This window comes from Xenopus tropicalis, chromosome 9 (assembly GCF_000004195.4).
Source record: "Xenopus tropicalis strain Nigerian chromosome 9, UCB_Xtro_10.0, whole genome shotgun sequence".
NCBI lineage: Eukaryota > Metazoa > Chordata > Amphibia > Anura > Pipidae > Xenopus > Xenopus tropicalis.
In genome coordinates, this window is record NC_030685.2 from 47,845,154 (window position 1) to 47,866,971 (window position 21,818).

At 37.1% G+C, this 21,818-nt stretch overlaps 2 protein-coding genes across 2 annotated transcripts in view; one reads left to right on the forward strand and one right to left on the reverse strand.

Moving 5' to 3' along the window:
- LOC100492409 (solute carrier family 40 member 1) overlaps window positions 1–8,533 on the forward strand; it is a 28,286-nt gene extending 19,753 nt beyond the window's left edge. The window contains exons 6-8 of the mRNA XM_031893340.1: window positions 1,638–1,889; window positions 3,866–4,513; window positions 8,207–8,533. Coding sequence (XP_031749200.1) covers window positions 1,638–1,889; window positions 3,866–4,513; window positions 8,207–8,475 — 1,169 coding nt within the window. The 3' untranslated portion in view covers window positions 8,476–8,533. The remainder of the gene's footprint in view (window positions 1–1,637; window positions 1,890–3,865; window positions 4,514–8,206) is intronic.
- Window positions 8,534–19,370: 10,837 nt separating this feature from the next.
- Window positions 19,371–21,818, reverse strand: part of wdr75 (WD repeat domain 75) — a 43,969-nt gene continuing 41,521 nt past the window's right edge. Inside the window, exons 20-21 of the mRNA NM_001045788.1 lie at window positions 21,356–21,447; window positions 19,371–20,618 (exon numbers count right to left, since the gene is read on the reverse strand). Of these exons, the coding sequence (NP_001039253.1) occupies window positions 20,420–20,618; window positions 21,356–21,447 (291 nt within the window). The 3' untranslated portion in view covers window positions 19,371–20,419. The remainder of the gene's footprint in view (window positions 20,619–21,355; window positions 21,448–21,818) is intronic.

Genomic DNA, 21,818 nt, shown 5'->3' on the forward strand with positions numbered 1-21,818 from the left:
GCGAAAATTCCCCGCACATCCAAAAATTTGCTGCAAATCCATGCCTGGCGAAACATTTCATCACTTGTAGCTGCATATAAATAGTCGCGCAAATGAACGCACGCCATGTTAGCCATACACGCCAATACTTTCGTAAAATTACTGTAAATGTACCATTTCCCTGCAAACTGGCGGCTGCGTCACTCTAGGGGAAACACATACTTGAATAAATAGCACTGCAAAGTCCATATTTTATTGGCAAAAGCTCATTTACTGTACTTTTCTATAATTATTATACCTAGTAATGTATTTTGTGCGACTAAAGATTTACCTTTATAGTACTGTATATTTTGGCGACAAAATATTCACCGCTATAGTACTGTATAATATCGCGACTAAATATCCACCGCTATAGTACTGTATAATATCGCAACTAAATTTTTACCACTATTGTACTGTATATTTTGGCGACTAAATTTTACCGCTATAGGATTGTATATTAGTAGCGAAATTCCATACATGCCAAGACTTTAGTAAAATTGAGTAAAAAGACACATACTTGAATAAATAACACTGTAAGTCCATATTTTATTGCCAAAAACTCATTTACTGTACTTTTCTATAATTTTTCGCCTGCCTGAAGTAGGAGTTAATTTTCCCATAGCCGAATGCGATATTTAGCGCGCCAAAGTTATAGTGAATCATGCGATCGTATTCTTTTCAGCGCGGAAATTATCGCATGCGTTAAAACTAGCGCATGCGTTCGCGCGACAAATAACGCATGCGATATGGCGACTTAACGCACGCGATAATACAATGGTGAATCGCGCACTAATTTTCGCGACAAATTTTACGCAAAAAAGCGTGCGATAATTTTTATCGCACTTTAGTGAATCAGGCCCTATATGTGTACATTTCATCAGAAATTTCCAACTGATAGCACATTCACAGATAGCTAGCCCTGAGCTGTGCATATGGCATAGCAAATGCCACAGGATAAGTTATCTAAGAAGCAGGATACATAAAAAGGGGGTTGCAGTTAACAACTTTTATAAAATAATCCTGAAGTTTTTTATTTGCAGTTTGTTATTATGCATGTGTGATCCACTTCATCCTGAGATCAAACAACAAGCCAAGCTCTGAAAACATTGTAGGTTTCCTTTTAAAACCTTTGGTCATTGCAAGGTCTGCAAAGTTTTTCCCTCAGTGAGATGTTGAGGGATTGTTGAAGCAGGGATCGAACTGTTGGACCACTCACCCTATTTACCAGACTTTACTCATAGTGACTGTCTCAATGTTTGAAAGATCATTTTGCATAAAAAGATATTTTTAAGCAATGCTAAAGATTGGTTTATAGAGTGGGTATTTTTATAGTACAGCAAGGGTTGCCATAAATATATAGAATCAGTGCTCATTACTGACTAGTCAAGATGCATGCTACATGGTTATGACAATTTTCATCAGACAGAAAGGAAAGCCATGCAGTGGAAAATAAAGTACACATATCTTGATACAGAAATGGCTGGCTTTTGTTCTAATGCAGTTTACATGGATTATTTTACCTTCTTCTAAATATATTTAAATACTGGAGTTGTCCCCATTTGATTTTTGCCATATAGTAGTAAGTGATAAAAATACCCATGTCATTATGTTTGTAGGTATGAATGCTACTATTCGAAGAATTGATCAAGTAACCAATATATTAGCACCAATGGCAGTTGGACAGATAATGACCTTTGCCTCACTAGAGACTGGCTGTGGGTTTGTTTCTGCTTGGAACCTGATGTCAGTCTGTGCTGAATACTTTTTATTAAGGAAATTGTATGACATGACTCCGGAGTTAGCCAGCAAAACACCTCAGCAGGAAGAAAACATGGAAATGAAACAAAGAAATGTGCAAGAATATGAGAGTAAGTATTTTTTTTTTTATACTATTCTAATGTGGAAACTGATGATGCATATGTTTAGAGGAAATATATATATTGTATATATATAAACCACCACTTTTGCTAACCCACTTGGTTGTTCAACATTATTACACTCATTCTATGGTGCTTACCTTGGTTTTACAGAGTTTGCTCATACTATAGAATAGTATAGAATCCCTGGCTTCATAATAGTCATATGAAGTTTTTGTAGCAACTTATATACATGATTTTCCAAGTTCAAAATCACTTTAGTATGTTTATTGTCCAAATACACAGAGACAATTATTTTACTATATTATTCTTGAAGTTATATCCTTATGACTAGCTACTTTTGACACTGAATAATCTGGCCTATCAAGCACAGCCATTTTTAGTTTTGAATTTAGCTTGCAGTCTAAGGATTTGACTATGTAAACATTTGTATATACGCACACAAAAGAAACAGTTTCAGGGATTGTACAAAGATAATTTCCATGAATATGAGAAATATTTATGTGCTTAGTTCACTTACTGTTAAAAATATAACTTTCAAAAAAAAGATGTTAAGCTGAATTTGGGGCACAGAACTTTCCGAAACTCTCATTTTTGTTTCTTTCTCCATAAAAACAAACAGCAACAGATAAAATTCCCCCTGTATTTTTTACTATGTCTTGTTACATCCACACACATACTGTATATAACACATTTGTTATATCTTATTTATCTCTTATTTATTTATCCTTATTTAAAGTGGACCTGTCACCCAGACATAAAAAGCTGTATAATAAAAGTCCCTTTTCAAATTAAACAAGAAACCCAAAATCATTTTTTTATTACCACATCCATACCCATTATAAAAGCATTTAAAAATCCCAGCTGTCAATCATATATTGCCTGACCCGCCTCTATGCCTTAGGAGGTGGGGCAGACAGTTACTTTCACTTTCAATTCAGAACTTCTTAAATGTTGCTGCGCCCCTCACACCCCCCCTCCCTCCTCACCATGTAATTTTGTAACCAGTGCAGGGACATGGGCATCAGGTCCCCCCATACTGGCACAGAAACAAGAATTTGGCAGGATGCAATGCCTGCTTTGATAACAGTGACCACAAAATGGTGCCTGCCGCTTACTGCAATTGTGAATTCCAAGGCTGAAGAAAATAAGATTAAAATAATTTATACAGTGTAAGTTAAGTTTATTTTGCTTGACAAACACAATAGAAAACAATTTGGAATTAATTCTTAAGGTGACAGGTCCCCTTTAAAAACCCTCTACAATCTGAAGTGCAACAAAGTAGTAGGTACAGTATACTGCCCCTCATTTTATAAGTAAGGCACTCGATTCATAAATCGTTTGCAAATTTTCTTTCTGTATAAGATGATGTTGCCAGATGTATCTAAGCATATGGGCACTAAAATAGATATGTGGTAACATGATTGCATTATTATTGTGTTAATTGGTGATACTGATAGTACTGAGGAATATGCTGGCACTTTATAAATATGTTAACATTAATTTATAAAATAGAATGACTAAATATATTTTGTAGATCCTTGTTTCTTGCAGTGAGTTTTCATTCTGAATCTGAAAGTTGTTTTAAAGATGGATGAACTTTAAGTATAAAATAGGCAATATGTTTCTAAATCCTCCTTATATAATTAATGCTATATATTGGATAAAAAGAGTCTGTATAGTCAGAATTTCTCTGGGCAAAAGTAATGTGTAGTCTGTAATAACAGACCTCATCTAGGTCAGTTAACTTTAATTTATATATTATTTCTTGTGTAACATAGAAAAATTATATTAATATAGATCAGACAGCTAAATTTTATGGAAGGCAAGTAACTTTTTTAATTTGGCCTTATGAAATTCCTTTAAATGGTGAAACAAAAAATTTCCTTAGGTAAGTTCGGTACTAAAAGGCAGACTCATTCCTACACCAATTTGCTAACAATATGTATTGAACCTGCATTTTCTAGGTTGTGAATTAATGCTGGAGAATGAAAAATCAGTTGAATTGGAAAGTACTGTAATGGATAAAGTTCCAGATGTGCCTTATTCTAAAAAGACAAACAGAACCAGTTGTGCTTCTGAATGTGTCAAACCTTTTAAGACTTTTCAAGATGGATGGATTCTGTATTACAAGCAACCATTTTTTCTTGCTGGACTGGCTCTTTCATTCCTTTACATGACAGTTTTGGGTTTTGACTCAGTTACAGTTGGGTATGCTTACACACAAGGTCTGAGCAGCTCAGTACTCAGTATCTTAACTGGAGTATCAGCCATTGTAGGCATACTTGGAACTATGGCATTCACATGGTTCCAGAAGAGATGTGGTTTAATACAGACAGGCGGAATCTCTGGGATTGGACAACTCTCTAGTTTAACATTATGTGTAGTATCTGTTTTTATGCCTGGAGGTTCACTCAATCTGTTCAATACTTCATATGCAAATGTAAGCAACAATGAAATTATTGAAGAATATTCTATATCTACATATGTACCATATACCGTATTGTTAGAAGCAAATATAACAGAAAACTCTTCCAGTGTATCTTCAGTATCCATGAAAGAAGATCTCTCCTCCGTAATCCTGTTGTTCACTGGTGTCATTGCTTCACGAGCTGGTATGTATGTTTTACAAGTAAGTTTGTTTACCCTTGTCTAAAAAGCCTTGCTGTAACAACATTATTTGCCTTTTTTATTCCGCTTTTGTTTTAAAAAAAAATATTGCCCCTCAAAATAGAAACAATCAATTCAACTTACGAATGTAAAACACCCTTAAAAACCTTAGAGGTAATACTGGGTGGTTGCAATGCACCCCATATCTAAGAATAATAATGGATATTTATGGGCTATGCTATGAAAATGATATTTTTAGATATAAGCAGTCATGTACTACTAATATCTTGGTTTTCTATGAAGCAGATCTGACAGCTGCAGCACTGGCTGCTGGGGGAAGTAGTTGTATACAGTTCTCTCTCTATCTCTTAGCAAGTCCTAAATGAGACGGAAAGCATTACATTAAAGAAACAGTTCACTGTAAAAATGAAACTGGGTAATAGACAGACTGTGCAAAATAAAAAATATTTGTAATATAGTTAGTTAGGCAAAAATGTAATCTATAAACACTGAAGTGAGCAGATGCCTAACATAATTGCCAGAACACTACTTCCTGAATTCACCTGTCTAACCTCTTAGTCAGCAACTTTTGGGGGTGGAAACATGGGACATAACTCAGTTCAGTTAGTTTGTGAGCACACAGGACAGATTTAAAAACAAACTTACTTAACAGTTATGCTCCATACAGAACTCCCCCCCCCCTCAAGATTGGTTACTGACTGCTAAGTAGTGAAGAGCGAATTTTTTCACCAGGCATAGATTCGCAGCAAATTTCCGCATTTCGCCATTGGCGAATTGTTTTGTGAAACTTCCGAGAAAAATTGCTGCTGAAAAATTTGTTGCGTGTCAAAGAAAGTCACTGTTGCGTCAATAAAGACCGTGGTTGCATCAAAATGGGTGCGGGCAGCAAAAAAAGACAAAAAAATTGTGCAACAAACACGTTTTGCAAATTTTGCTGTCGTTTCTAGAATTTTTAGGCCAAGCAAAACGGGACAAATTCGCTCATCACTACTGCTAAGAGCTGAAAAAGAGGAAGTAGTGTTCTGGATATTATGTTAGATATCTATTCACTCCAGCCTTTATAGATTATATTTTTGGCTAGCTAACCATACTGAAAAACTTTTTTATTTTGTGCAGCCTATCTATTGTACCTAGTTTCATTTTTACACTGAACTATTCCTTCAAGGGGCAAAATTATTATGCAAAATTTGCCACAAATCGCCAGCCTTCCGCATGGGGGGAACTGAGACTGAGCGTAATTTCAAATTTTTAGCAAAACTGTTATAACACATAAAACAACCCCAAAACCCCCAGAAATGTGTTTGAACTTTAAATAACCTGCCAAATTTAGTAAAATAGGAGCAGTATGTAGGGGGTGTGGTTGCAAAAATAGGTGTGGTCCAAACACTTGCCGTGCTGGATATTTTATTCATTCGCATTTTTATCTGTGCATTAATGTTCCATATGTGTATTTTAGCATAGCTTTAAAGTTTAGTACTTTGATGTAGAAAGGCATCTTTACCTATGTTGGATTCATCAGAATGTGTCCAAAAATATGTGGTTTTTGGGGGGTTTTTGTACAGTTGGGGAGTCTTATGGCACATAATATGCAGTCAGGGTGCTTTGTTTGCAGAAGCTGAGCTGGCAGGCATAAAAATTTATATGCACTATTTTTATTTGAGGTCAATACATAACACATACTTAGGTTACATACCTAGTATGTAACATAGGTTACATACCTATGTATATTGGGCTTCTGGCGTTTATATATATTATATATAGGGTGATTTGCCTTCATATGTAAGAAACTGTGCAAGATAAATGCAGAAAATTGCAACATTTTTGGGTGATTTACTGAATAACAGAATCTAAAGGGAAAGAAACTTGCAGCCAGTGGAGGCTAATGAGGGAGGCAGATTTGTCACAGTTAAGAGGGGAAGTAGGGAGGCGCTAATCATGTACCTCATCCTTTGCCACTTCATTGTGTGCTCCCCCACCCCCCTGCAGCATCACCGCACGTGCAAGAAAGAGCACATGCTGTGATGCTGCAGGGGGGTTGGGGGGAGCATGCAATAGAGCAGCACTGGGTGACCGGCCCTGGTTGCCTAGGGTGCCTGACTGGCTTGGTCCAACTCTGGTGGCATGTATAGAGTAGGCTCTCAGAGCACACTGGGGGGCAGCATCTCTAATACAGGTGGGACCCAGGCCCACGTACACAGAGGACTGACTGCTACACAGCCTAAGGCTGATGCCACACACAGAGTATGGCGTATATTTTTGGCAAGCAAAAAAACCCTTGGCGAAAATATGCGCCATACGCACCATGTCGAACAAACGCCGAAAATATGCGCCATATGCATCATATGTCACTACCTGTGCCTGCACCAGAATGAATGAGATACACTCGGGTGCAGGCACATGTAGCTGATACCCGCATAAAAACGTAAGAGAATGCAAAGTCTCACATTTTTATGTGTATTCGGCTACATGTGCCTGCACCCAAGCATATCTCATTCATTCCGGGTCAGGCACAGGTAGGGACATATGATGCATATGGCGCATATTTTCGGCGTTTGTTCGCTTGCTGAAAATATAATATACAGCCATATGCTGTGTGTGGCATCAGCCTTTCAGATAGAAACACCTAGTAATGGGAATGCAAAACAGCTGTGCAGTATCTGTCTGCATTAACAACTAATTAGTTATGCAGAACGCTGTGTTTTATACCTGTATAATGCAGTTTGACATTGCCATGCCAAAATACGCAAGGCCTTCCCTAAAAAATAAGGAAATGGTCTGGATGGCAGCATAAGCTCCAAACCTATACACAATAACAAGTAATTTTTCTCTTTAGCCGGGAGGATGCAACGTCCATGATTTACAAAAATAATTTAAAATTTTGATTTGTCAAAACACAGGATAGTTTTCCATTTCGCCCCAGTCCATCTCTGACCCTGGGCCAAGAGAAGGCAGTAGCGTTTCTTCTCCAAATGGCTACATTTGATTTTTGGCGTGTTGGTTAGCTCTTGCAGTTGAGACCCAGCTGTTACACAGCTGTACAGATAGAAACACCTACTAATGGTTTTACAAAGCAGCTGTGCAGTATCTATCCACATTAACTTTTATGCAGTCATGGAGAATGATTTTTTTGTTAAAATTTACCACTTGAGCTTGTGCTTATTCCTTACCTCTCTTTAATATGCTGTTTCTTGGTTAAACTGTGCAATGAAGATATTATTTAGCTTTCTTTGCTTGAGATTATTACAGTGTCTGTACACCCAAACATTATTGCCCTAAGATCAATGTTGGACTGAGATGGCAGGGGCCCACCAGAAAACCTTGGACAACGGGCCCACTCTCAGAACTTTAATTCCTCCTCTCCTCCCTCAAACTCTATTATCCTAGTCTCTTTTCTCTACATCATACTCTATTCTTCCATCTATCAAGCTTCCTTGTTCTCATACAGAAATAGGGAGTGACCATGAAATAGGCTAAATAGATAGAAGCAAGAGGGACCACTTACATCAGGGCCCACCGGGAGTTTTCCTGGTATCCTGGTGGGCCAGTCCGACACTGCCTAACATCAAACACAGTAGTCTGAAAAACCCTAAAAAAAGACCACTGAAGATTTTGTTCTTTGTTGCTCTTTAAAAGATTTAATATTGCATAACCTTTACAGTATTTTTTTAAATCTGTAGGTCTCTGGTCTTTTGATTTAACTGTCACTCAGCTGATTCAAGAGAATGCAAAGGAGTCAGAAAGAGGCATTATAAATGGTGTTCAGGATTCTATGAACTGTCTTCTGGACATGCTCCATTTTGTTATGGTAATTATGGCTCCAAATCCAGAATCATTTGGTCTGCTTGTGCTGATTTCAGTCTCATTTGTTGCTATGGGACATATGCTGTATTACTGTTATGCATACAAAACACTTGGTAAACATCTGTATAATTTATGCCAATTTTAAGTATTTATCAAAGTAAGGATTATAACACTCAATCAATAAAATTATGTGTGTGTTTATTATGCAAGTTCATGCAATCTTTTATGCAATCTCATGCAATAAAAAATTAGTCAGTTTTAGACTAATGCTGGCTTAAATGAGATCCACAGGTAGCGGTATGCTCAGGGCCACCATCAGAAATTTTAGGGCCCTGTGCAAGTTATTTATATGGTGCCCCCCATGAACACAAGCACGCAGTACCAATAATTTTGGCCACGCCACTTGTGTATGCTACAGAAATGATCAGCTAGCAGGTATATAGATTTGTTGGGGCTCCCCTCCTCAGGTACTATGATACAAAGCCACACATCATTTTATTGAAAAGCAGGGTGGAAACTTTATAGGGAAACAGACCCTGCAACTGCACCCTGATGGTGGCCCTGGCTGGGATAGAGACCCCCTAATGTAAGTAAATGCAAATAGAAAAGGTTGATATTTTGGGACAAGTGATAATAATGTACTGTGGCTGGAGCAAATGGAGCAACAGTACTTCTAGGACAGTTGATGGGAACAAGTTTATAAACTTGCTGTATGACAATTTTATGTCACAGATGACTGAGGAGATAACCACAATCATGCTATATTGGATCTAGTGATCTCTAACAAGCCAGAATGTACAGCAAATGCACAAGTAATTGAACCCCTGGGTAATAGTGACCATAATGTTATCTCATGTAATGTTTGATGCAGAAAAAAACAAATATACACTGGAATAACAAAGACTCTGAATCTCAGAAAAGCACATTTTTTATCCATAAAGGCAGAACTTAAGAGCATAGGTTGGGGCATTATGCTTTCTGCTAAAAAAAACAGACATGGTTGTCATTAAAATAATATTAAATCATTACTGTTCTTAATTTATTCATTTTATTCAGAGAGCCACTCTATGGGGCAGATTTACTCAAACTCAAACTATTCTTATTTTTATCTTTTTAAAAATTAGAATAAACAAATTTTAATGAATGTCTGACATTCATTAAAGTCTGAGCTGAAAAAGTAAGTGCGGGAAACAGTTGCAGAAAAGCTGCGAAACTGCAACTTTTTCGGTGTGTCACACAGAAATCTCAACTTTTTCTAAGGAGGAAGGATCTTCCAGGGAAGGGAAAAGACATCTGCCATTGATTCCTACATGATCTTTGCAAGTTTTAGCTGGCGAATTGTCAGATTCTGATTTTTAGGCATTTTATTGTTTATCTTAAAAAAATCACAACTTTTTTTGGTGTCATTTAGCACTAAAAAAAACAAATCAGAAAAAAAAATCTGACCATTAGTAAATGACCCCATATAAGCACTATAACAAATGTTGTAAAAAGCAGTCTGGAAGGCAAAGATAGGAAATAAGGAGTGGATTGTGGCAGAGGCTAAGACTAAAGGTGGCCACACATGTGGCGATTTTCGATCAATGGTCGCACGAAAGATCGTTCCAAACAGCCACAGACGTTCAGGGCTGAAACGGCAGATATGGAGGTAGAAACCTCCTTCTGCCGATTCAGCCCTGAAGGCAGATCTTGCTCAGACGCCTTCAATGGCGCCCGATCAAAATCTTTTAACCTGCCCGATCGGCGAGTCGACAGCAGCCTCCTGTTATATCGGTTGCCTCACCGACTTGCCATACACGCACCGAATATCATACAAAACGAGGTTTCATGAGATATTATCGGTGCGTGTATGGCCAGCTTAACCCCAAAAGTTTAAAAATATGCAAGTTAAGAATGTGGCTCCTTTAAATAACGGTGAGAACATGATTACAACAGATTAAAAAAGGCAAATGTGCCTTATCAGTATTTTTGTTGGTGTACACAATAGATGAGTCAGAGTTTAAGACCCACCTAATAGGGACACTGTTGGCTCAGCTCAATCTAGTCAGTGGTTGAAGCAAGATATGGTACATAAAGATTTAATCAAACTTAGTGTGAACAAGGCACCAGGGCCAGATGGAATACACCCTTGAGTACTGAAAGTTTGTGCAGTTTTAGCCAGGTCTTTATTTCTGATTTTCTCAGACTCTCTTTCATCTAGTATGGTACCTATGACTTGCAGTTCAACAAAGAATCTTTGGCACACCACTTGCATACAGTACTTCCATAGGGTGCTTTACTTCCTCAGCTGAAGACATCTGAAGAAGGGGTTATTCCCCTGAAAGCTTGTGCCACTCATGTCTGCAATAAATGTGTTAAAGGCAATGCCGGCATATTGGTGTGCTTCTTCCCTTCACAAAAGACCTATGATTTAAAAAGGGATTACAATCTCAGCCTAGCAATTGTAGGTCTATAAGTTTGACATCTGTGGTTATTTAAGGAAAAGGAAAGGTAAAAACTAAGTAAGCTTTATCAGAAAGATCTATGTAAATACACCAATAAACACTCTAATGATGCTCTGAGCCTCTATGAAAAGAACCACTACACTTACCGTATTTTTCGGACCATAAGACGCACCGGACCATAAGACGCACCAATTTTTTGGGAAGGGAAATGAAGAAAAAAAGATTCTGAAACAAAGTGTCCTAAAATATTTTATGTGCATTAAAACCCAACCTGTACCAGCAGCACCCAACATATTGCCCCCCACCTGTACCAGCAGCACCCAACATATTTCACCCACCTGTACCAGCAGCACCCAACATATTTCACCCAACATATTGCCCCCATCTGTACCAGCATATAGCCTACCGATATACTTTAAAAAAATGTTTTTACTTGCCCATGTGGTCTCCGCAGGGCCCTCCTCTATTTACCGGCGCTTAGCTCTGGCGCATGCACAATGACGCGCATGCGTATGGGCATGCGCGTCATTGTGCATGCCCACAGCGCCATAGCTAAGCGCCGGCAAATAGAGGAAGGCCCTGCGGAGACCACATGGGCAAGTAAAAACATTTTTTTAAAGTATATCGGTAGGCTATATTCGGACCATAAGACGCAGGGACTTTTTCCCCCCACTTCTGGGGGAAAAAAAGTGCGTCTTATGGTCCGAAAAATACGGTATATCACTTGTCCTCCCTGTGTGTAATTTTGTATTCTGTAAGATTGTACAGCGCTGAGTACCCTTGTGGCGCTTTATAAATAAAGTTATACATACATACACTTCTGTACACCTGACCATCTGTTTTAGACTTTCTTCTCTCAGCAAATACCTTCAGGGCATGGCATGAGCCTGCGCAGCTTCTGGGTCTGGAAGGAGACCCCCCCCCGCCAGCACCATATCTCAGAGAAGCAAGCAGGGATCTGGGAATTTAGATATGCAGTAAGTCCTTAAAATGAATGCCTTTAGACTTACTTTTAATTTACATTAACCTTTCCTTGTCCTTTAAGAGGGGCCTGGATGAGTTCTTGAACAAACATAGTATCCAAGGCTATTGTGATACTAATATCTACTGTTAGTATTAGTGGTTTTATATATATATATATATATATATATAATGTGTGTGATAGTATAGATTGGTAAGTATAGGTTTGTGTGTGTTGAGTTTACTTGAAAGGGTTGAACTTTATGGACTCTGGTCTTTTTTCAACCCTATGTAACTATGTAGGCAAGAAAAATTCCAGCCCTTAGTACCACAGATGTTGGACAGCGATGTTAAAGAAAGGTTTCTTAACTATGTATTTTTTTAAAGCTGTATTCACTATGCAGGGTAACATATTTATAAGATTGCTTTTTAGTGATTATGGGTTCATGTATTACAGCAGTATAGACTCAGATGTTTCTGGGATCGGTGCTGCTATCTAATGCCCGACAGCACAGTGGATAATAAAACAACCTGCCTCGAACAGTCCCCCAGACCAAGAAAATATATGGTAAAAAAAGCAATGTTGTGCTCCTAGTATTGTGCTGCTGTTCTGTTATGGAATATCTAGGAATTATTATTGCATTTGTCAGCGTCACTGTAAAAGTTATGGTAAAAAGATAGGCCTACTTATCTTTCCCTATAAAGACATGCATAAATATACAATGTTTAAAATCTTGGTTTCTTTAAATAGCTTTTTACAGTGAGGCAATAAATATATATATTGAATCGTGGCTGTTCTCACAGATCAGCAGAAACAAGGGCATGACTGAGCAGTTTCTCCTGACTAAGTTCAGCTGATTCATCAAGTTTCAGCAAGATCACATTTTTTCACACAGCAAATATGGAATAAGCAATCACTAATTTTATAGTAAAGAAATTCTTATTTTAAACATATATCTGTAAAATATTCATCAAAAAGTAGTCTCTGAAAGGGTGATTAATGAGGCCATTCCTCTACTAATCTGCTACCTATAAATGTCAATCTAAGTTGGGAAAGGAACCGTTGTTAGTTGAAAGACCTTGATAAAAAGTCATAAATTATTATTGATAATAACAAATGGCAGTTTTATAGGGCAGCATGACAAGCACTGGAACGACTGGAACACAATAAGTACATTTTACCAAGTGCATGTACATTTAATATTTTTTTAATTTTGCTTAATATATTATTTGCAAATTTAATATTATTTCTACCAATATTGTGTTCTAATATTTCTAATAACGTCTACATTTTTCTTTACAACTCAGCGTATTATTTCTAAAGCAATATAATAAAGGTGATTTGTTCAGCTTCTTCTCCTACTTTCCCCACAACAAAAAAAAGACAGAAAGAGAGTGTGAAAATACTGTAAAATAAAAAATTAGTCATTTACAAAATGAGCCAGAGTAAATTATCTTTACACATGATTCTGGAGAACATCAAGATTAGAGCCCTAAACCAGAAGGGTCAAATGGGATGGCCTACCTATATCATATTTGTGAATGAGAATACAAGGTGTGTTTAGGAGTAAACATTAAATAGTTAGAAAAAGAGAGCAAAATAAGAATACCCCCCACACAAATGAAAAGGCTATAGAAAGCGAAAGATCAGCAAAAATTTTGTAAAGCTTGTTACATTTGCATGGGATATCCTACACTATGGTTTCACATCCTTCACAATTATATGCTATTTTTTTTAAAAGTGCTTGCATCTGATGCATGAATCAGCACAACTAACAAAAAAAAATAATAAAAATGTTTAGTGTGCTGAAAACAGACATTGCAAATGGAAAAATTGCAATATTTCACTGATAAAATATTATTTGACTATTACAGCATGCTGCTTAGCAGCTAATCAGCAGTTCACATTGACATATTCCAGAGAAAATAAAAAATACAATAGCTTAGTTTAGTATTTTTTGATAGTATGCCTATTTTCAAGAATTCACATCATACCGGATAGCTTGTTATAGATTTCATTTGGAATTCTACATCAGCAAATCTAGACTAACCTGTCTCAAGTGGCTAAAGAGATCCAGAGGCCATTTATACGGTATTTTTATACAGTATTATACAGGTCCTTCTCAAAAAATTTGCATATTGTGATAAAGTTCATTATTTTCTGTAATGTACTGATAAACATTAGACTTTCATATATTTTAGATTCATTACACACAACTGAAGTAGTTCAAGCCTTTTATTGTTTTAATATTGATGATTGTGGCATACAGCTCATGAAAACCCCAAATTCCTATCTCAAAAAATTAGCATATTTCATCCGACCAATAAAAGTGTTTTTAATACAAAAAAAATCAACCTTCAAATAATTATGTTCAGTTATGCACTCAATACTTGGTCGGGAATCCTTTTGCAGAAATGACTGCTTCAATGCGGCGTGGCACTGCTGAGGTGTTATGGAGGCCCAGGGTGCTTCAATAGCGGCCTTAAGCTCATCCAGAGTGTTGGGTCTTGTGTCTCTCAACTTTCTCTTCACAATATCCCACAGATTCTCTATGGGGTTCAGGTCAGGAGAGTTGGCAGGCCAATTGAGCACAGTAATACCATGGTCAGTAAACCATTTACCAGTGGTTTTGGCACTGTGAGCAGGTGCCAGGTCGTGCTGAAAAATGAAATCTTCATCTCCATAAAGCTTTTCAGCAGATGGAAGCATGAAGTGCTCCAAAATCTCCTGATAGCTAGCTGCATTGACCCTGCCCTTGATAAAACACTGTGGACCAACACCAGCAGCTGACATGGCACCCCAGACCATCACTGACTGTGGGTACTTGACACTGGACTGCAGACATTTTGGCATTTCCCTCTCCCCAGTCTTCCTCCAGACTCTGGCACCTTGATTTCCGAATGACATGCAAAATTTGCTTTCATCCGAAAAAATTACTTTGGACCACTGAGCAACAGTCCAGCGCTGCTTCTCTGTAGCCCAGGTCAGGCGCTTCTGCCACTGTTTCTGGTTCAAAAGTGGCTTGACCTGGGGAATGCGGCACCTGTAGCCCATTTCCTGCACACGCCATTTCAGTCCACTGCTTCCGCAGGTCCCCCAAGGTCTGGAATCGGTCCTTCTCCACAATCTTCCTCAGGCCCCGGTCACCTCTTCTCGTTGCGCAGCGTTTTCTGCCACACTTTTTCCTTCCCACAGACTTCCCACTGAGGTGCCTTGATACAGCACTCTGGGAACAGCCTATTCGTTCAGAAATTTCTTTCTGTATCTTACCCTCTTGCTTGAGGGTGTCAATGATGGCCTTCTGGACAGCAGTCAGGTCGGCAGTCTTACCCATGATTGCGGTTTTGAGTAATGAACCAGGCTGGGAGTTTTTAAAAGCCTCAGGAATCTTTTGCAGGTGTTTAGAGTTAATTAGTTGATTCAGATGATTAGGTTAATAGCTCGTTTAGAGAACCTTTTCATGATATGCTAATTTTTTGAGATAGGAATTTTGGGTTTTCATGAGCTGTATGCCACAATCATCAATATTAAAACAATAAAAGGCTTGAACTACTTCAGTTGTGTGTAATGAATCTAAAATATATGAAAGTCTAATGTTTATCAGTACATTACAGAAAATAATGAACTTTATCACAATATGCTAATTTTTTGAGAAGGACCTGTAATAGTTGTTCTGGGAAACTATTATTGGGTTTCAGTTTCCTTGTCCTTTGTAAACCGAGTGGTTACACAGAATAAAATCTTCAGAATACCAAGACTTGTATATTACCTCCCTGAATAAGTGTAGTTGTGAACTGACAGAAAATACAGAGATCTCAATGTCTACAATGTGATATTTAGAATATTTTTGGAACTTGAAAACGCAGTACTAAAACAGTTATAGTGATTAGAGACATTTTCAAACTATAAAACTACCTAGTTAAAGTAGAACATTCAGTAATTTTCAAAGCCCTAATTGCTGGGAAAAGTTCAGCATATAAAAATGCTAAGTGCTGGTTTGTAATAAGATGGAATGTGCTACACAAGCAGTGACTGCTCTGAAGTTAGAACACCTATGTGCCATATCTCACGTACAGTAAAAAGAGACATTAGTTTTATGAAAGATATGTTTTAGCCCGCCAACAAAGTGGGGCTCATTTATTCATCCTGGACAAATTTGCCTGTGGGCAGTAGCCCATAGCAACCAATCAAGAGTTTTTTTTCAGACCTCTGCTGGTAGAACAATGAATGCAACAATTTGATTTGCTCCCATGGGTTACTGCCCATGGGCAAATTTGCCCAGTGTTGATCAATTACCCCTGTGTATATAAGTTGTTTAATTTCTTCAAATTAAGATGTTTTTAAAATTGAGGATTGTAATAAAAGCAGTTCTATTCACTTTTAAAAAATTATATTAAATATAAATTTTTACCCAGACCAGAAGTAGTCAATATAGGTAACAAAATTGTCACGCAAAGTTTCAAAACAAGTATTTTATCATGTTAGCCAGTAGATCAGTAGAGAAAAATTAACCTTTGGCTAACTGTAAAAGAATATTAAAAAATATTAAAGAGTACAGAAAGCTTGTGTTGTAATATTAGTATATAGTCACTAAAAGTATTACATTTATGCCACTCAATGTTGTTATATTTGCTCATGTTACTAGGGGGGCAGTAAAATTCCCCCACTCTCTAGTCATTCATATAGGTGGTGTATTTATCAAATGGTGAATAGAGAACTGGAATGAATAGAATGTGAAGATGGGGATATTTTACCGTGGTTATGGTAAGCTCAAAATTCACAATTTGACAAATCACTTTGAATTTAAGGCTATACTGAAAGCCAGTGCCTTAGACAATGCTCGAAGTAGTGTACTAAATTGTACTGGTATTTTACCAGTGGTGGATGTGATTGTAGTGTGAGCAACTGTACAATATAGAGTTAGCAAACCATTTTTGGGGACACCAGGTGAATAGCTGTATTTAATTCAGACCACTAAAAGTTACATTTTATAGTGCTGAATCTGCTATTTCAATAAGTATCTGGAATTTCTGCATGGGGGGGGATTGCATGGGTTTTTCTTTTGATTTTGTTTGAAAATTTGGTATTGTGATTTAAATTATTAAATAAGACTGCAAGGAGGGTGCGCATTTTGTTGTCATACCCTTATTGCACCCCACTTAATAATTTAAAATTAAGTGGTGAGCACAACTTCGCTATTTGCTATAGTTTATAAAGAAGCAGTGACTAGGTCCATGTTGTAACAACTTCTGTCAGGCATCCAACAAAAAAAAAAACCAATCGTTTGAAAGTAATATTTTAGGCTACAGAAATTGCTTAGAAAAGGTATAGAATTCTTCACAAATCAGATTACACCGATTGTAGGACCGACCACACCAGGGATGACTAACGCAATTGGCCAGTGTGAATACAGTGCAATATACAAACAATCCCTGTCTTGTCCACAGGGCATTTTTAGTAGCTTCATTTAGAAAATGTCTTAATGTCCTAAATATATTCATTTGGGTGTGTGAAAACAATCTCCTGTCTTTGTCTTCAGGTATTTCATGCCATTTTCTTTTTTTTTTTGGGGGGGGGAAGAGATCTGGTTGGGCAGATTATTTATTTCCACGTAACGATTGAAGTGGCAACCCTAAGCAGCTGCGGAGGGATCAACATGCCTCAGTGAGCTCTAGGATGAAACAAAAATCACTAAATCTATATAATATACAGCATGGCAATTGTGTTGCCTGGTCTCATGATATATGTAATTTGTGGAAAATACTTTGTCCATTGTGGTGCAATAAACAACCCCACTATCGCTTCCAATATCTGCAAGGAGTTTTTATTTTCCCCCTGTGTTTGTGTGGGTTTCCTCTTGATACTCTGGTTTACTCCCACACTCCAAAAACATACAGGCAGGTTAATTGACTTCTGACTAAATTGACCATACTGCCATAGTGTAGATTTTTTTTCTCCTGTGCTCAGCTTTACCATTATAGTGCTCAAACAAAGCAGAACTTTTATCAAGGCCTGTATTCTTTATGAAATGTATGCTGAATAAGGGTCTGTGTGTGTTAATACTGTATGCAGATTTAAATGTATCTGATTATGTATCAGAGGGAAAATGGCCACCGGGTGAAAGCTGCTATTTGCTTTAGGAAAACGTGATGGTGCTAGGAAACAGAGGGGATATATGCAGTAAAAATGAATGCCATTTCGGTGGGGGAAGAAATGCCCAACTGATATACATTGTAGGTAAATGTAGGCTTTACATGTCCTTTAAGCTTAGTGATTTTTGCTTTAAACCTCAAGTAAGTAAACTTATATTTTACATGTAAAAAAAAATGAAAAAAGCAAAAGGTAAAAAGCAAACCATTAAAGCAAAGTTTAAAAGCAATGTGCGCATTTTTTCAGCCTGAACTTTTACCTATTACTATCTGGTCAGGAAAAAAATCATTTCCATTTCCTGTTTCAACAGCTGCAGACACAGCAGAATGCCTGCACACAGACTGCTTGCATCTGTGGAAATGCTGCACTACTTGGTATGCCTTTTAAACAAAACATTTTTAAATATAAGTTAAAAGAAAATTCACTTTTAGAATATATTTAGAACAATTATTACCTGCATAATTGTACATTATTCAACATACTTTATGTAGAAGATACAAGGTACAACTGAAGGGTGTTGTGCAATGATGCGTTTGCTTACCAGCACTAAAAGTCTTTGCTGCAAATTGCCAAAGCCTAAAAGAGTGCAGATTCGCTTATTACTAGTCCCTTTTACACTTCTCTGAAAAATTTAGGAAACGGCACAACGCATTTTAGTAAATTGGTATTTTTTCCCAGCACCTTTCTCACCTTTTTTCATGCAAAATACACTGACTTTTCCTGCAGCGACCATTTCTGTGCAAGATACACTGGGGTCTATAAGTGTTTTTTCACAGATAGCTTTTCATGATGTTGATGGTGAAATGCAGAAGTTTGTGGCAAATTCATTTCTGGCTAAATAAGTTTATCACTAAGAGAGACTAAATCTGTGTGGAACAGTACAAATGCTGTTACTGGCAGAGAATAGAGGGTACACTTACCTCCTATTGTTTTCAATCACAAATTTCAATCACAACTTAATTTCAGTATCTATAAAATACCTAGTATGTACTATATACATGTACCTCTTATTTGTTCAAAAAGAAGCATTTGATGGGGGCTAAACTTAACACTATAATAAGATGTTCTTAAAATGACTACAAATATAGTGTGACATTCTAAACAGTGAATGGGCTATTAATCCTTAAAATATTTGTTGGAACACTACTCTTGCTTTTAAATATCATTGCTATTAATGATTGGAAAAGAAAAAAGTAATCAGATAGCTCAAAGTAGTATTTTCAAATATATATACCACTAAAAATGTACAGGGCAATTTAATTACCATTAGATCATCATTAAAAATGCACACAATTACATGTTACATAAAATTGGAAAAAATGCTTCTCATCCTCAACGGTTATCTGTGCCATGAAAAGGTACAATCCAGAAAGTCCTTTATCCTTTATTATGTATGCAGTGGGTTGGGGCTGTATGAGATGCTTTTTGTAGAAAAGGCAAAAACTTTTGTATATAGAAAGCCAGAATTACTCAGAGTAAAAAAAATTCTCATTATGGAGCCATTTAATTATCAGCATAAATGTGCAAGCCAGTTACAGAACAAGCCATACATAATAAAGCACTGACACCACATCCATCATGTTTTACGGGTAAATTAGAATAATATTGATGATACATTCACTGTGACAAATTAGTGAAAAAAGAGCTCATAAAGTTCTAACATTTGCTTAAATGAAAGATCTTAAGTTGTTTCCAGTTTCCTTCTGAAAAGAAAAGGATTCTCCCCAAAGCCATTATACTGGTCCTTGGGGCACACTGTCTTAATAAGAGCAAACTTATTTTCTTACTTGCTATTAGTTGTTGAATCTGTTTTTGAAACTATATACAGTATTATATCTACCGGTCAAGAGAACTTCACAGTTCCTATAAAGGGGACGAACCGCAGTCCATTTACAGGTGCTTGCTGCTTCAACCAGCCACTGCTTATTAGAATGGAGCTTATCATTCACAAATAATCCTAAAACAGGATTGTGTGTTTTTCAGTAAAGAGAAGCCAGGTGTGAAACTAGGGGTAGGCAAGTCGGCCAGGCAACCCACATGGGTTGCCTGGTCGACTTGGCCAGCCTCTGATAGAAGCACAGGCCTAGGAACAAGGTTAGTGACCGTAATAAATAGCAGGGTTTAGTAAATGATTGATGCAATTGCTTTAGGGAGCATGTCTATTTTTATGACAATTGGATGTCTGGATATGGAGAGAATCTAATAAAGCTTGCCTTTTCATTCCCTTGCCATTCATTCAAGACTAATGACATATGCAGAGGTTTCAATAATAGAAATCACTGATTCGGCACCCTTTCACCCTGAATGTGTATGCACTGACTTGACAGTTTTGAAGTGACCGATGGATTCCAATTCTGGAAAGTACTGGAATGCACAGAAACCAGTGGTTTCTCAGTTGGCAGAAAGACACTAGTAAAAGAACCTCTGCGTGTGACAGATAAAAAAATCAAAATATTTTTAGCAATATATTTATAATGATTACAGACCTCTGCATAACAATATAAAAACAAAGACCAAGTTGTAACATGACAGCCCTACAATGAAGATAACCAGCTGTAATCAGTCCTTCGTATTTTTCTCAACTCCTTTTCTTGGACTTTAGGCAATATACCAGAAACATCTAATGAAAATGCTGAGGGAAATGTATTTTGGCTTTCCACTTCCTCGGTTTCATCTGTGGAGTCACCTTCTAAATGTTCACTTTCCATTTCCTCGTCTTTTAATTCCTCTGTGCTGTAGGGAAAAACATGAACAAATAACTAGATTATAAAACCTACATAAACTACTCAAAGCTTTGTGCATCTAAGCAGAGAGTCTCTCTCCCCCCCCCCCCACCGCCTACAAACCACTTCCCATGAATCACACTCCTCTGCATTTCTCCCATTCCCATATTTCCTTTACCAACAAACTTCCCATGCACTCATCCCTTACCCTTGATATTCCATTAATTTGTATCCCTATAAGCCATTATTTCTCTTCATCTGTCAAAATTAATCTTATTCCATCTCCCCCTAACCCCACTCACCTCCCACACAAGGACTACATATGTGCTATGTTATCTTATTCAAATAGCATCCCCTTGTTTTTATCCAGAATCTCCAACAGCAGCAAGCTCTGTCTAACACAAGACCCCACAGAACACAACACTCTGAACTGTGACCCTGATACTACAGAGTCATATACTTGGCAAAAGTGTAAACATACTTTACAAAAATCCCTCTGTATTCTGATTAAAGAGGACATTAAAGACTGATACATACATATAAATTTACATAGAAAGATGAGAGAACAAAAACTGTTCTGGATGGTGTGGGTGATGTTGATGCTGTCACGGCAGATTCTATTAATTCCTTTAAAGGAGAACTAAAGTATAAGGTAGCAATAAATAAATAACTAGATGTACATGGAGTAGTTTTTTTCCCATTTTTGGCCATATAAAGGTTAAAGAGAAGAAAAAAAAAAAAAAGTACCTTTGGCTTTTTCTGCTGATCAACAACGAATTCACAAATATGGTGCACAATACTGATGCAGATGGCAGAACGTGAGCTGGTGTATGAAGAACCTAAAAGAATTACAATATAAATCAGATTATTAAATTAACTCAATGCTATCCAGTCAGGTATCATCCTGCATTGTGTAGCTGTATCCTCTGGCTATACTCCCACTGGGATGCACAGTTCATGGATACATTAACATTTAACTCTATTCATCTAGTAATATTTGGAAAAGTGTAACTGGTAAAACAGAAATAAAAACAGGGAGTTGGGATAAAGGGCGAGTGCCAAGAACTTTACAGATTTTGAGAAAAAGCAGCCGAGGGAATTTTGTATAAATTTTGAGGTTAAAAAAAAATAAATAAAAAAAAATAATTCCTGAATTAATGAACTGAGAGGGAAAAAAAAAAAAAAGAAAACAGCAATCCCATTAGTAGGA